The sequence below is a fragment of the Centrocercus urophasianus genome, unplaced genomic scaffold (assembly GCF_019232065.1).
Source record: "Centrocercus urophasianus isolate 14NV4802_14NV808 unplaced genomic scaffold, USGS_Curo_1.0 seq_13, whole genome shotgun sequence".
NCBI classification, from domain to species: Eukaryota; Metazoa; Chordata; class Aves; order Galliformes; family Phasianidae; genus Centrocercus; species Centrocercus urophasianus.
This window is the reverse complement of record NW_024884475.1, coordinates 29414723-29428966: the sequence shown is the minus strand read 5'-3', so window position 1 is coordinate 29428966 and position 14244 is coordinate 29414723. Positions and strand designations below refer to the sequence as shown.

The following is a 14244-nucleotide window of genomic DNA, read 5'->3' as shown; positions in this document are numbered from 1 at the left end:
ATGTGTGCCAGCTCTCTCATTAGAACAAACACGTCTGCATTTAGAAAATTGTTATTCTTTTCTTAAGTAAACAGAAGTTTAAAGTTGATTTAATTTTTTTTCTAATGTATTGGTCGCTTCTCTTTGGTTCTCAGACATAAAATAACAGATAAGGAAAAGAGAAAATTTCAGGTTAAATAATGAAAAAGAAACTCTGGTCTTGGTCACTTTCAGCTGACACAGGGTTTTTAGAAATGGAGCTTGTAATTTGATGTCCAGTAAGTGAACTGTGAGCCTTTCATGAAGCTCTGCATCAGTAGCATCATAATTACAGTTGTCATTAATTGTGCCCTTAGGTCAGCCAGACTCAATGTTTGCATCCCATTTTGAGCATAGGAAGAATTCAGTGAAAGGTTTATTTTATTGAAGTGCTGCTGGCAGATTGAGAAGTAAGGTTTGAAGAGATGTTCCACATGGTTCTGGTCTCAAGGTGAAAGCCTTTGCTGAGGATTTCGATGGAGCTGGCAGACCGTGTGTGGGGAGGAAGTTGCTGTTGCTACTGCGTGCGTTTCTTTTTTCCCCTTTCAGCTTCGGTGTTCTGAAAAGCAGCGTCACATTTCTTTTTCTCTTCACTTAAAACAGAACTAGCTAAGCTAGAATTCAATCCGTAGAGCAAAATGCACTGGTATCACAGATCAAAAGCGAAGTAGGTCTGCGTTGTGTGTGTTTGTGTTGTTTTGTTTTGAAAATTGTACTTTTGTGCTTGCATACTTATGGACGAACTGTAACACACATGAAGTCATCAAAGCGAGTGGTTTTTGTTTTAAGTTGCATTAGTTTAGTCTAAATGTTCTTTGTTACGTTAGAGTCTACTGGAGAAATTAATGCTGAGGGAGTTTTGTTATTTCTCTGCAAAACATGAAGGGGAAAATAGAAGCCATAGTAACCACTCTGCAGCTGTAGCTTTAAGCCCTGGGCCGAGGAAGATTGGGATGCCTCAGCGTTAGAGCACTTGGCATAACCGCACTGATGCTGTTCTCGGTTCGACCTCTGTGGTTCAGCTGCCTGTGTCACTTCTTTAACCAACCATTTCTGCCGAGGTGTATTTTCAGAGGCTGTTGATGAGCCAAGGGATACCGAGGATTCATTGGCTCGCTGCTGTGCTTGCAGTGCTAACTGCCCTTGCTGCTGAGCCCTTCTTTGCAGCTGTGTTCTTTAAATGAAGGCTGTCCTTCAGTAGGACTTCGGAACCTGTGTGCAAGCAGCTGCTGATATGGCAAACCTTATGTGAATTGGACCTCTGGGTTTCCTTGTTGTTTAGCTTCTCAGCAGCGCTGTTCTTTCTCTCCTCAAAAAGGAAAAGGTTTACTCTTTAGTACTGATGATTCATTTCGCTTAGGGCTTCTGAAGTGGGTATGTGTGTGCTCTTTGAGTTAGTATTTAACTTTGAACAATTTTAAACGAACGAGGGTATTCCTAAAGAACATTCAGCGATTCTTCTTAATCTACAGCAAAAAGTAACAGCATTTTAACACAAATTTTTAGGTTACTTCAAGTGAAGTTACCACCTTGTGGCTAAAATACAGTGCACTTAATGGAGTTGTTTTGCCGTGTTAAACCTCAGTGTTTTTACATATACTTAGCATTAAGTATATGCGACAAGCACACTCTGATACATTTGAATGCCATTTATTGCTTTGGTTTAAATTGTTTTGAATGTGTTTAATAAAAACATTTTTATTTTCTTCTAAAGTTGTCCTGGAAAAACAGTTTGTTGTTATGTTGGCTTGCTGCTTTGGCATTTGGTAAAGGATCAAAACAGGCAAAGAACTTGGTTGTAAAGGTACTTACATGACTACATGGACTACATGAGCAGCTGTTACATTATCTGCCAAATAAGTTTCCTTATGCTATAATTTTTCCTTTTAGCGTGATGGTTATGTGAGTTAATAATTCTGACTCTCCATTTCCTGTGGGTAATTCTGCACTAAAAATTTCAGATTCAAAGCATTGCCCTCTTTTGAAATCTTTAATCTTTGCAATCACTTTCATTTCCCAAGTGGTTTGTAGTTTTAATACTGTTGTCCAATGGTGCATCTTAGAAAATATTTTGAAATTTTATGTCAGCATTTTTTTAATTAAAAAAAAACAGCAACAACTCCCCAGCCCATCCAACAGGAAATAATGAGCAAACCCTGTTAATAACAAGAGGAGGCAATTTGTGCTGGTGTGCTAGAAAAACAAACAGACAAGTTGTGTCATCTTGGATTATATAGTGTCACTGCAGCTTCAGAATTCTATGGATGAGAATCTGCAGGGGAAAGTGGCGTTTGAAGAAAGAAAAGCCTCTGCACGGCTCTTTTCTTACTGCTGAATGCTTACACTGAAATCGTTTTTAGTAGATAATAACTCTGTATGTTAGCTTAAGGAAATAGCGAGCACGATTTACCTACTTGTACTGCAGAAGTTGAATGTTGAGATTTATATTGAGAGTAGTTTACTCAAAACAACTCCACAGCACTGAAGTTACAGATGCCTAATATTCCTTCTGTTTTAGAACTTTTAAAAGCAAATTTCATGAATGAATTGAATTAAAATCCATTAAAAAGAAAAATCCTTAAAAAAACCAGCAACCATAATTGATGGGGGCTTCTTGTCAACTTCCACAAGCTAGCAATTGCTTTCATGCTTTTAAGCATACTGTTCTGGTTGTGTTTGATGTCTGTATCATGATATGAGTAAAAGTGACATTCTCGTATGTTTTTGTTTCTGTTTACTTTGTATGTTTCAGAATATTGCAGCTCTTAATCACCTTTTATTTTGAATAACCCCGGGGATTGCTTTCTGTAGCACTTTTTTCATCCGTTTGGAAAAACCTTTATATATGTCTATAGGGAAAACCTTTTTATATGTCTCACATTTATTCTGTTTTTCCCAATTGGGCCTCAGGACAATGTTAATCTAAATGACAAATATTTTGTCCACTCTAAATCGTTGTCCAGGGACTTCAGAAACAGTGTAATTTATTAAAGTGAGTGGAGACAAAGTGTGTAATTGAGAGCAATGTAAATAACCATTAGTGAAACCTTTTCTTTGCTGAGATTTTGCTTTCCTAGTGTTTGTGAGGGAGGTGTCTCCCTTCTTTTCCCTCCCTTTCCCCGCTCCCTCCTGTTCTTCCCCTGAAACAATTTCTGCAGCAGCTCCATATGCGCGCGGTGTTGGAAGTGCAGGGTGCTGGTAGTCAGCAGCTGTTGGAGCCTAGTTGTGTTGACCTGCTTTAGGCAGGTTTGGAAAATGTGTTCCAAATGCCAGCAAATGCTTGGAACCCTGCCTGTACAGTAGTCCCTATTATATTGCTTTTAACAAAAAATGGGTTCATTTTTCTTAAGAAAAACATCTTTTATTAAGCTCTAAAAATTTTAAGTGGTTAGAAAGACTTGAAAGAAATGAAGCTTGTCCATTTAATGTGTATTTAACTGTTGCAGGTTCATGACATAACTTGCATCTTGAAGCTTTAGAAGATCTAAACCTGCTGTTCTATGCAGAAATAGATAAGAGCAATTCTCTAACTTCCTTCCCTTTCCCCCCAGTGCTTTTCTAAGAATATATTTTGCCTCAAAGGCTTTTGCCCTTGAGCAGTGCAAATTGTATTATGGGAAAAAAAGCTGGGTTTCAGGGGAATTGAAGTACTGGATGAAGGTGGGAGGGATGTCCAGAGCAAGGTGAAAAGGCTGAATGTCAGTGGAGGTGTGCTCTAGGATGCTCTAGGATGCTCTAGGATGCTGCTGAAGGCTTCAGTCTGAATGCCTTGGAACAGTGTCTTTGTTCTTTCCAAGCAGCCTGTTGCTCTCTGTCTAGCCAAATTCATCTCATTGCACTCTTGTTATGGTTCCAACCCTACCTGGCAGTTTGCAGCATCTGTATTGCGCACTGTGTTCCCTGCATTTCTGGAAATGCTGGTCTAAAACAGTTTTCTGTGTACAGATTGTTAGGAAAGTGAGCAAGGATGGATAGTTACTCTTAAAAGGGGTAAATAGAGAAGTAAACAGTACCAGGTGAAACCCTGCAGAGGCTGAACGGCATAGCAGTTACTGTTTCTAGCTCAGTGTATCAAGACTGCTGGAGAATTTCCAAGAACTTGATGCTTCTTGTGTGGAGTTCTCTCATCAGAGAGTCTGCTGTGTTGCATAGCCCAAATGGGGGGGGCACATAGAATGAGAGATATATACAAAACACATACAAAACAAAAAAGAGTCTTTGTCTCTCTTTCATCCTTAATCCTGTTTTTAATAAGCAAAATAAGTAGGCTTAGGAGCATAACCACAGCAAATTTTCATTGTGTCTGATTGAAGAAACTTATTTTTAACAGTTAAATTACAATGAAAGCCAAATTAAAGAGAAAAAGACCCTGCTAGAAGAAAATGCAGGAAGAAGTGTGCTTTCAGTATGTTAGTCAGGTCACTTGAAGTGTGATAGTTGTGTTTCTCATGTCTTGAGGTTACCTTTGCTTTTTGAATCCCAACCCTAAAAGGTGAGAAGGGCTGTTCCTCAAAATGAAAACTTTCTTTATACTGTCAGGCTAATTCCAGTTCAAGACTGTAATGATCTTTGAGTAATAAAGATCATCACCCAGTGGCATACATACCTCCAGTCTGCCTTTTACAGAATGTCTTAATTTCTATCCCGTTACGCTGATCTGTGCTATAGACAAACCTTTTTCCATAAAATATTAATCTGTCCTGAGCTCAGTCTTTACAGTGAACTAGCTAAAAATAGTGGACGTGTTTTAGGAAGATGAGTTGATGCTTTATATTTTAAAACACAGCAGCAGGCAGACACCCTAATGCAAGTCCTTTGTGTTCATTTTCTGAGGATATAATGGACGTTGTGTCACAGTAGTTTAAGAGGTTGAAGAAATGTAAGAGATGAGTGGCCATTGAGTCTCCATTGTGCATCACTCATTTATGATGAGGAAAGTCTTTGTGGGATAGAGAAGTTGGTAAAACTCTCTATCCTTTGTCACTGCAAACTGATAAAACAAAAAAAGAAAACAGAGCAGTGTATCCCCAACATATTCGTAGATGAAAAGTAGAGACGTGCTTACCGTGTCTCTTTGAAGGTCTGGGAAAGGAAGCACATATGGTGTTTTTCAGCTGGTTCTATGTGAAGAGTTATCTTCATCTGTAAGTTTACCAGTGCACTTCAAAACTTGACTATTCAGAATTAGGGGATTAAAGCTTACATTTATTTTGGGGCTGAGGGGGACGTTGCAACTGCGTAGGTTGCTCTGAAAGTAATGCCTCCTGTTTATTTCCTTGGAAACTACAGCAGATACAAACAATAACATTAGTTGATACAGCGAATTTCCAGCTACAAACCACTATTTTTCATCATAGTTATTACCATTGGCTATTCATTTTTGCAGCAATGAACAAAAGTCTGCATGCTGTGCTCATAAAATCCGTGCCAGCCCAGATGGCCCACTGTCACCAGTGCTGAAACACTCCACCTACCACCCCACTGTACTCACATGCACTGTTTGATCTCCATATACGTTCAACAAGCATTATGTAGTGTCACTGGGTGCAGTTTTATTTTGCCAAATGGAATTCATTTCCTTTCCTTTCCTTTGCTTCATACCCACCGCCGTCTTGTCAAACTGCCCCTCTGTTGCCATCCATTTCACAATAATTAAATGGAATATTGGTGGGAGGGTTCAACATCTACTGCCATACCACCAACACCTGCCTCTGACATCACAGGGCAAGATAGTGATACAGGGAGCATTACTTTTGGAGCAGACCTCTTATTTAGGGAGTATTCAAAATAATTTATTTCCTATTAGCAGGAATAAGAAGCCATCCTAATCTAATTGTGTGTGCACTATTTGGGCTTTTACCCAAGCCAGTGTTAGGAGAACAAAGCTAGGATGGAGTCTGAAGTCTTGATTTTATTTTTTATTTTTTAATGGCATGCATCTGCTGAGTGAGAAATATATTTAAATAACTGGGTATTAGTGTCTGGATCAGATATTAAAGTTTGATTTCTAGTAGTTGCATTAGGTTATGCTTGTCTGTGCAATTGTGTTCCTGAATAATGGTGTTCCTAAATGAATTATGATTTTTCCAATTTAAATGTCTGATCCATATGGAGCTTTTATATAAACATTCAGAATACAGTAAATGAATTCTGTGTTCTTCTGTCAGTGGCTGCTTGTACCAGGTATTATTCAGGTATATTGAAGAGGAGGAGAGAGGCAAACTATCTGCCATTATGATCTGTTGATTGGTGCAATCCAGTCAGGTTCCATATATGTGTATGAATCCATATGTCTGCCTGTTTTGTTTTTTTAAATCATTTTTAAAAGCTTTTTGCATGAGAGTAACTGACTCATTGTGGAGGAGAGAGGAAGAGTACCTGTGTGCACAGTTAAATTCCCTCAGTAGGTGCAGCGGTTTGGTTTTGAACAAATGGAGCTTTTTAGGGTTTCCCCATTGTGCTATGAGCAAAATGATGTTCCTTCAGCCTTCCCTGAATATTCACACTGAAAACTACTGTGAGTTGAAACGTTTAGTTCCTGGGTGCCCTCGTCTGAAAGATTTCAGAGGATCTCCAGGGTAGATAGTGTCCTGGTTCATTGTGGTCTGCAGGCATCTGGAAATTTATATGGGAACCAGACATATATGGTAAAACAAACTTCCATGAAACAGCTTTAATCCCAGTTGTCTTCAAATGAGAGTTGTATTTCTGACCTTGCATATAGCAGCAGATACAGCTTGAATAAGAACCATCTCTGAGCTGCAGAATGGCTCAGGTACCTCTCTTCAAAAGGTGAGAGTGAACAAAGCTACTCGTGGTAGGTGCTCATCTTTTATGCGTGCTGGGAAGGTGCATAGAAATTCATGCAATATGGGGAGAGGGCAATTAAAAGAGAAACAATTAAGTGTTAGGCTCTGTCTTTAATGATAGTCTGATTTTGTGCACATGTTCGTGGGTTTTTTTCTGTCATGTTACTGACATTTCCTGCATTTGCCACAGTCTTCTTAGAAGAAGAGGAAGCTTAGAGATTTGATAGTTAAAAAAATGCCAAGCAGAAATGCTGTTCTGGAGGTATGGGAACAGTTTTGTCCTTTGTTTGTCTTTGAAAGAGACAAAGCACGCAATAAAACAGAAAGTGTTCTCAGGCATCTAGAGGGCTCATTTTAAATTGCTGGGTTAATTTTTGTCTATGCCCTGAAAAGGCACTCAAGTGTCAATTCATATACACAAAGCTGAATATTTGCACATCTAAGTCATTCTGTATTTATAATAAACCAGCTTAGCATTCACTCCAGAAAGAATGTCTTTAACCTTTCCCCCCAGAACTGCAGCTTAAGTAAGAAGTACCTGTGCTGTTGGTGCTTGAGTGGTTGTTCTTAGTGTCTGGTTACAAATGCTTTAATACAGACCTGCAGTGCAGTATGCAGGTAGCAACCTTGCTTCTGAATGGAACGTTCATCTTTGCTCTGGGGATGTTGTTACTCCTTGGATCTGCCAAAAAAAAAAAACCCAAACCAGAAATAGCAGTTCTGATAAGGTGAATTTGAAGGACTGATGCTAACAGACATTTATTTCTGAGATAACTTTGGTCCCACAGGTCGTTAAATTAAAAGTTTTCAGTAGTACTGCCTCTACAGTATTTTTCAACTACAAATCACAGGTTTTCCCACAGAATTCTGCTGGAGTGAGAGTGATGCAGTCAGAGAAAACAGAGTAGGGCAAAGGCGGTGGAAAATTGCGTTAAGTTTATCCTGTTGGGCTTGCAGATAAAGTTGTGAGATGTTCTGTGTGAAAAGTTTGAGAAGTATGCAATTAGCAAACTGGACAGTTGCGATTGATCTTAGTTCCTCAGAATCTTTGTTAGTCTTATCTGGGAATTTTAGGTATTTCTAAACATAACTTTGCTTATATGACTCAGGAAATAGGAAGAAATTAAACACGAGAGATGACAAAACAAGACTTAGGGAAAAGATTTTATTCTGCTTGTTCAGAAGAAATCTGGCCATTGTAGTTACGGTTACCTGGTCAGTGTGCAGCTGTGGGTGTAGATGGCACTTCCTAAAACATGTTGGCTATTGAGGTTCTCAAATTGTTTACCGTAACATCCATACCTTCAGTTGGGAAGTGTTTGCCAAAAACTGGAGTACAGTCTTTTCAGTGATTTCAGTAACTTGTCAATGAGTGATGAGAGTTGTGATCTGTTTATGCAAATATAACATCAAAGAAAAACGTCTTTCAGAATCTAAAGTTCATAGTATGCAGAAGGTTTTGTTACAAATGCCTTGTATTAACAATTATTAGTGAAAATAGTCCTTACAGAAAGTGCTTGTTATGAAACGTGACTGGCTGGTGTCTAGGTTGCTCAAGTGATGGGTAATGAGGTACAGTATGAGTATCTGTGGCTGTTTCAGCTACTACTCATTTTTTGGCTGAAATCTTATGACCAATTCTTTGGTATTTGCTCAAATACAGCAAATGGATATTGGTAAATATTTATTCCTAAAATTGGACTATAAACAAGCAAGTGCTTTTATTTTCTAGGTTAAAAAATCATTTTATCCATATGGACCTCTTCTTTGCTGGAAGACATGACTGTATTGAATGTCTCCTCTTTCACCATTTAAAATTTTCACCAGTTTTCTCCTGGTGTATTACGGGTGGCTGTGTGCTGTCACTGCAGTTCATTAATGGTCTGAGTCTCCGTCAAAGTGAAACATCCAAATATTCCAGTTATCTATTGGACATTTGCCTAATTTTGGCAGAGTGCATGTAGTGACTCAGTTTTTCTTTACCTGTTTACTGGTTCGCTTTGAAACATGATTCATGTTTGCTCTGGTGGAATATGAGTGCCAGCAACATGTTTGTAACTGTTATTAGTTATTACCCATATTCAGAATGTCTGTGTGTGTGCAGACATGAGTTTCTTGAAATTCTAACTATTGTTATTTTCAGGTGTCTCCTTGGAGAGCCTTTTTTTTTTTTTTTTTTTTTTTTTTTTTTAAACAACGGAATCGTAGTTCTTTTAATAATGTTTACATGAGAAGAAATAATAGCTATATTTTAAAGCAGACTTAGAAAGTTCTTAAGAAAATTTCCAAGTTTCACTACTGGCTTACCATTACATGTCCTGGAAAGATAAGGCAGGCGAAAATTTTCCAGTGACCAGCACTGACATCAAGACCTCTACAGAGGGCTGTTTTTTTTTTTGTATAGCCATAATTGTCACTGTCAGCACTATGTGTGTCTGGATGCCAAACATTTGTGGACCTCAGGAAAGAAAGGTGCTTCAAAGGAGTCAATATTTGACTCATTTTTGTATTTAAAGAAAAAACATTGAGTGTTCTTTCTTGGAGATCCTAATCTTTCAGTTAGTAGTACTTCACAAGAAGTTAGGATTCATTCATTAGTGATTTTAAGACTTTTTGTTGTATAAAAATGCAGTGGTTCCTTTGCTATGCTATGATAATGATTTTGCTTACTCAAGCAGAATAGTCAGGCTAAAGAGAGATACAAATTAATTCCTAATTTTAATGATTTTGCAATAAATTTTGACTTCAGGACTTGTGTTGCTTGGGAGCAAGCAATGGAAGATCCTAGGTGTAGCTGGTCCTGTCCTTAGCCTGTTCTGTGCAAATACTGGGGAACTTCGGGAGCATTTTATAAATCACTAATACTATAAGTAAATTAAGATGGGTCAGTGATGGGCTTTTTAGCTCATCTGACTTTGAGTATTCATCTATATTGAAAAGAAAAGTTAGAGTTCTTATTCTTTCTGTGTTTCAGGACTTAAAATGGCAGGAGAGGATCCATATATTATGGGAGTGTCAGATCCCCAAGTAAGTGGGTTTGTGTATTTTCAAAATCCCTCCTTTCTATTCTGGGTCTTTCTGTCTTCCTCTTATATTGTCCTGTCATTTCTTAGGTTTAAGAGCATTGAAATATAAAAGCATTCCAGCTACTTTTATTTTTTAAGCCAGCTTTTCCATGACCAGTAAAGTACCTTACCATTGGTGGAATGGCTGAAGTCTACAGGAGGAACAGGCTTGTTTAAAGAAACATCTCATTTTTGTGGCCTGTCTGCCTGTGACATTTGCTCTGAACTTCATCCTGTGATAGGCATTAGACTTGATCTGAAAATAAGGCCCCTGACACACTGATAAGTTAATTTGTGTCATTTCTGGTGAAATTTGCATTGATACTGATGACTAGAATGTTCTTTAACTCGCACAGATCTTGGCTTTTCCACAGCAATTCCACATCTCATTAGATCATTTCATGATTCATTTAAATTGTGAGAATAATTTGAGTGGAAGGTTGGAGTGAACAGACCCTTTCTACTCACCTTCATTTCCAAGAAGAGAGGATTTTCTCTTTTATGCTTCCACTTTAGAAGATTTTACTCGACAGCAATTACAGTGGGTTAAGACATGTCAATATTCAAAACACAAACTGTAATTTAGCCTAGGCATTCTGTTTTCTTGCTTTAGAATTTGTAGATTTATTTGAATAAGGAATGTGGTCTGGTGGGGTTTAATTGCAGAATTTGAAATTAAAACTTAAGTGGCTCTTCGAGCAAGTCATGTAGGGTCAGATTTTCAGAATTTGGCATCTCATCTCTTTTGAACAAACAACTGATGACCGCTAGTCTGTAAGCAAAATGCAAGCTTAGAAACTGTGCTGAGCTCAGTGCAGTCATGTCACACTGGTGAAACTTTCACTACTATCGACTTTGCTGGCATTCCTGTTGACAGCAAAAATAAACCAGACATAAAGTGTTTACTTATTGGGATCTGAATCACTGTAGATAACTTCGAAATTTGTTCCTAAAAGTTGCTTTAGGAAACGGTTTGTATGTATAGTAATGAAGAATGTACTCTCTTTCAATATAGATGTTTGCAATGGACCAGCTCATGGGAATGAATACAATATTTAATAATACAGGCTACATCACTTCAGACTTACCACTACGAACAGGTAGGAACTGTTGCTGTTTGATTGTGTTATTTTCGTGCTGTTTCTCCTGGCTTCTTTTCTTTGTTATTGTTGTTTTGTGTGTGTGAAGTTCTTTTCAGAGGCTAGTTTGTCTACATGGTAAGATGTACATTGATTTGACTTCATATTATATCTTCAAGCATCACTTACCTTTATGAAAGTTTCAAGGGAGACAAAATTAATTTTCATTTGACTTGTACAGAAACTGAAAGTTTGTCAGTTAATTGCTTTAACCAAAGAGCTTTGAGTGACCTGTTTTTATAATTATTGTTCTAAATTTGCATACTCAGTGATGTTTGTATTGCCAGTTTGCAGGGTGCAACATGTCCTTTTTTTTTCTCCTTCATCTTAAATAGTATTTTATTTGTCGCAATAATTCTTAAGGTGCTTGTTTTTCACTGATAAAATGTAGAGTATATGCAACTTCCTGTATCATTCAAATGTGTTTTTCCTTCTTGGTGACTTCTGTGTTTCCTGTAATGTAGCAGTTTGGTATTAAATGTACCTGACGACTTCCGGAATTTTTACATGTTTGAAATCTCAGTGTTAGATTTTGTAACCAAATAGTGAAAATGAGCAAATAGGGTTCTGCAAAAGTCTAATATGTGTTTCTTGCAGGATAGTTCCAGAACAGGAAGATGAAATGTGTTACTCTTTAGCCAGTAGTAGCTGCTTGATCAATCTTGCTTTAGTTTTGGTATTCAATGTCTTTGTACTTATTAATTAAAAATTTTTAATTTAGAAAATTGCGTTTCTCCTGCTTAATTTGTTAAAACAGCTGATTTAAAAGGAGGAGGAGAATAAAAATCTGTTTAACCGTATGAGATTTCTCTTGATTTTCTATCTTTAATATAGTTGGTAATATCTTTTAACACAGCACTTTGTCTTGTTGATTTGCTGAAGTCTATGTTATAAAGACATAGGTAGTGTCTTCTGCATTGCAGATTGCTTTATTTTGTTGAAAAAGCAAACCCATATTGTATGTTGTATTTTATATATATTTGAGAAACTTGATAGCAGTGAAGGTGTAAAGGACCAAATGAGATAAGTGATTGGCCTTTTATTTTGTAGTTAAAATTCTACCCTAATGTAATAATAAATGCAGATTTAAAAAATATACACTTACTCTGTCAGTGCTTTTTATGATTTAAAGCATACCTCAGTTTTCTTGACTGAGAAGATGTGAGCAAGGATCAAGACAAACACACAGTACAGATAACTTGTTTCAAGGTAAAATGCACTGATGAGCAAAGCTCTTGACAAATATGGAAAAATATCCAACAAATGAATATTGGTATCATTTATTTGCAGTGCATTTTCAATAAGGCAGGTAAAATTGTACAGTAAGACTCACTTGTGTAAGATTAATGGGCCATCCCTGCTCTCCTAGAGATTTTATGAGACGGTTGACCTTATTGGTATTTTGATTTCCCCACAGTGATATCTTTCTTACATCTACCTTTTGAACTTACTTTATAGTCTTCATGCCAGGCTCATTCCATACAAAATATTCAGACATATAAAACTGATTTTCAGATATCTATTTCCTGTCTAAGCTGGAAAACAGCTGTTTAAAAACCATGTGGGGGAGTCAAGAATTCTCTGGAATCTGTAATCTCAAAAGACTCTTTCAGGGCTAGTTCCAGCTATATCCTTAATTAGCAAAATTACTTAGCTGCTGTTTATTAATTTTTCTTTATTGCACTGATCTTGTCTACTGCTGCAATGTAGCTGGCACATTCTCTGTGTATAAAATGGGATTCAGTCAAGAAGTATGAAATAATCATAGACTCACAGAATGTCTTGTGTTGGAAGGGACCCCAAGGACAGTCAAGTTCCACACCCCTGCCACAGGCAGGGCCACCAACCTCCAGTTCTGGTACTAGAGCAGGCTGCCCAGGGTCCCATCCACCCTGCTTTTGAAAAGCTCCACGGACGGAGCATCCAGAAGGTCTCTGGGCAGCCCCCTCCAGCACATCACTGCTCTCTGTGAAGAACTTCCACCTGACATCCCATCTAAACCTTCCTCCTTGAGCTTAAAACCATTCCCCCTTATCCTGTCATTGTCTACCTGAGTAAAAAGTTGATTCCCCTCCTTGTTATAGTTCCCTTTTAAGGTTATCACAGACGTGAGTTTCAGACTAGATTATTACTTAAATGCCATCTAACTGTGCATTTGTAAATGAACAATGTCAGACTTACTACATTGGCAGGCAGGTGTGATGTATTTATGGATTGCTGTAACATGCCAGTGTAGGTGAATCAACAAATAGCCGGGGAATCTGGGGACTTTCTGATGACAGATGTTCTGTCATCTGTTTACAGTAATAGCAGAAAAACATTTGAGATATGAGGCAAGGATTTTCTCCATGCAATTGTCAGTGTTCAAATCTTTCTACTCACTTTTTTTTTTCTGTCTCACAACAGTTTTAAGTAAAAACTGTGGTTAGTGCTTGGTTATTTTGGCTCTAAAGCTGGAGTAGATGGTTATTTGGGTCAAGTTCTACATTTACATTTAAATCTAGAAGGAGAAGTAGTCTGTGTGTGCCTTCTGTGAAAAAAATTATATTTACAACGCCTTTTGTAACAGTGCAAACTGCAGGACTGAGCTGTATGTTTTAAAACACCTTCAGCAGCAAGGGCAGCATGGCATGAAGTCAGCAGGTTCTTTGCTCACTGGGAAGCATCTTGCTTTTGAGAGCCAGGTACTTATCCTTCATGTACTAAGGAGGTGTAGAAGCAGGTATGCAGCAGTGTGATGTCCACTGCTACATTGGGGGACAAAGAAGTGATGCCTTAAATTGGAGAGGAAATAGGAAGAGCTCTGAGCAAAGTCTTTTACAAATTTGGGTGTTTCTTACTGTTTTCTGGTTGTACAATGTTATCTGCAACCATAAAATGTAGTGCTATGTGTACGAGTTAGAGATGTTTTGAATTTTGGAGATATTATTTTGGTTGTAGAGGTTCTCGTCTAACCAGCTGTTGGCATTCAAGTGCTGGGTTTTTTTCTTAGTAAAGTTTAGTTCTTACAGACTAAACCTGTGAGGTTGAAGCAGGCTCATCAGCAACTGAAGGATGTCACCTGTAGGCTGCTAAAATTGCACTTTTCTGGTTTTCTTTAACTACCGCTGTTTCTTGAATCTACTCTGCCAAGCCTTCTATGATGCTTGCTGTTGAGAGGAAAGGCGTTGAGGGACGAAGAAGATGCTGTTTTTAAAAAAAAAAAAAAAAAAA

General features: G+C 37.8%; 1 protein-coding gene across 4 annotated transcripts in view; it reads left to right on the top strand.

The window, feature by feature from the left end:
- NFKB1 (nuclear factor kappa B subunit 1) overlaps nt 1–14244 on the top strand; it is a 58595-nt gene that overhangs the window by 2681 nt on the left and 41670 nt on the right. For all 4 annotated transcript variants that reach the window (XM_042811764.1, XM_042811763.1, XM_042811765.1 and 1 more), the window contains exons 2-3: nt 9802–9854; nt 10908–10992. In XM_042811764.1, coding sequence (XP_042667698.1) covers nt 9802–9854; nt 10908–10992 — 138 coding nt within the window. The remainder of the gene's footprint in view (nt 1–9801; nt 9855–10907; nt 10993–14244) is intronic.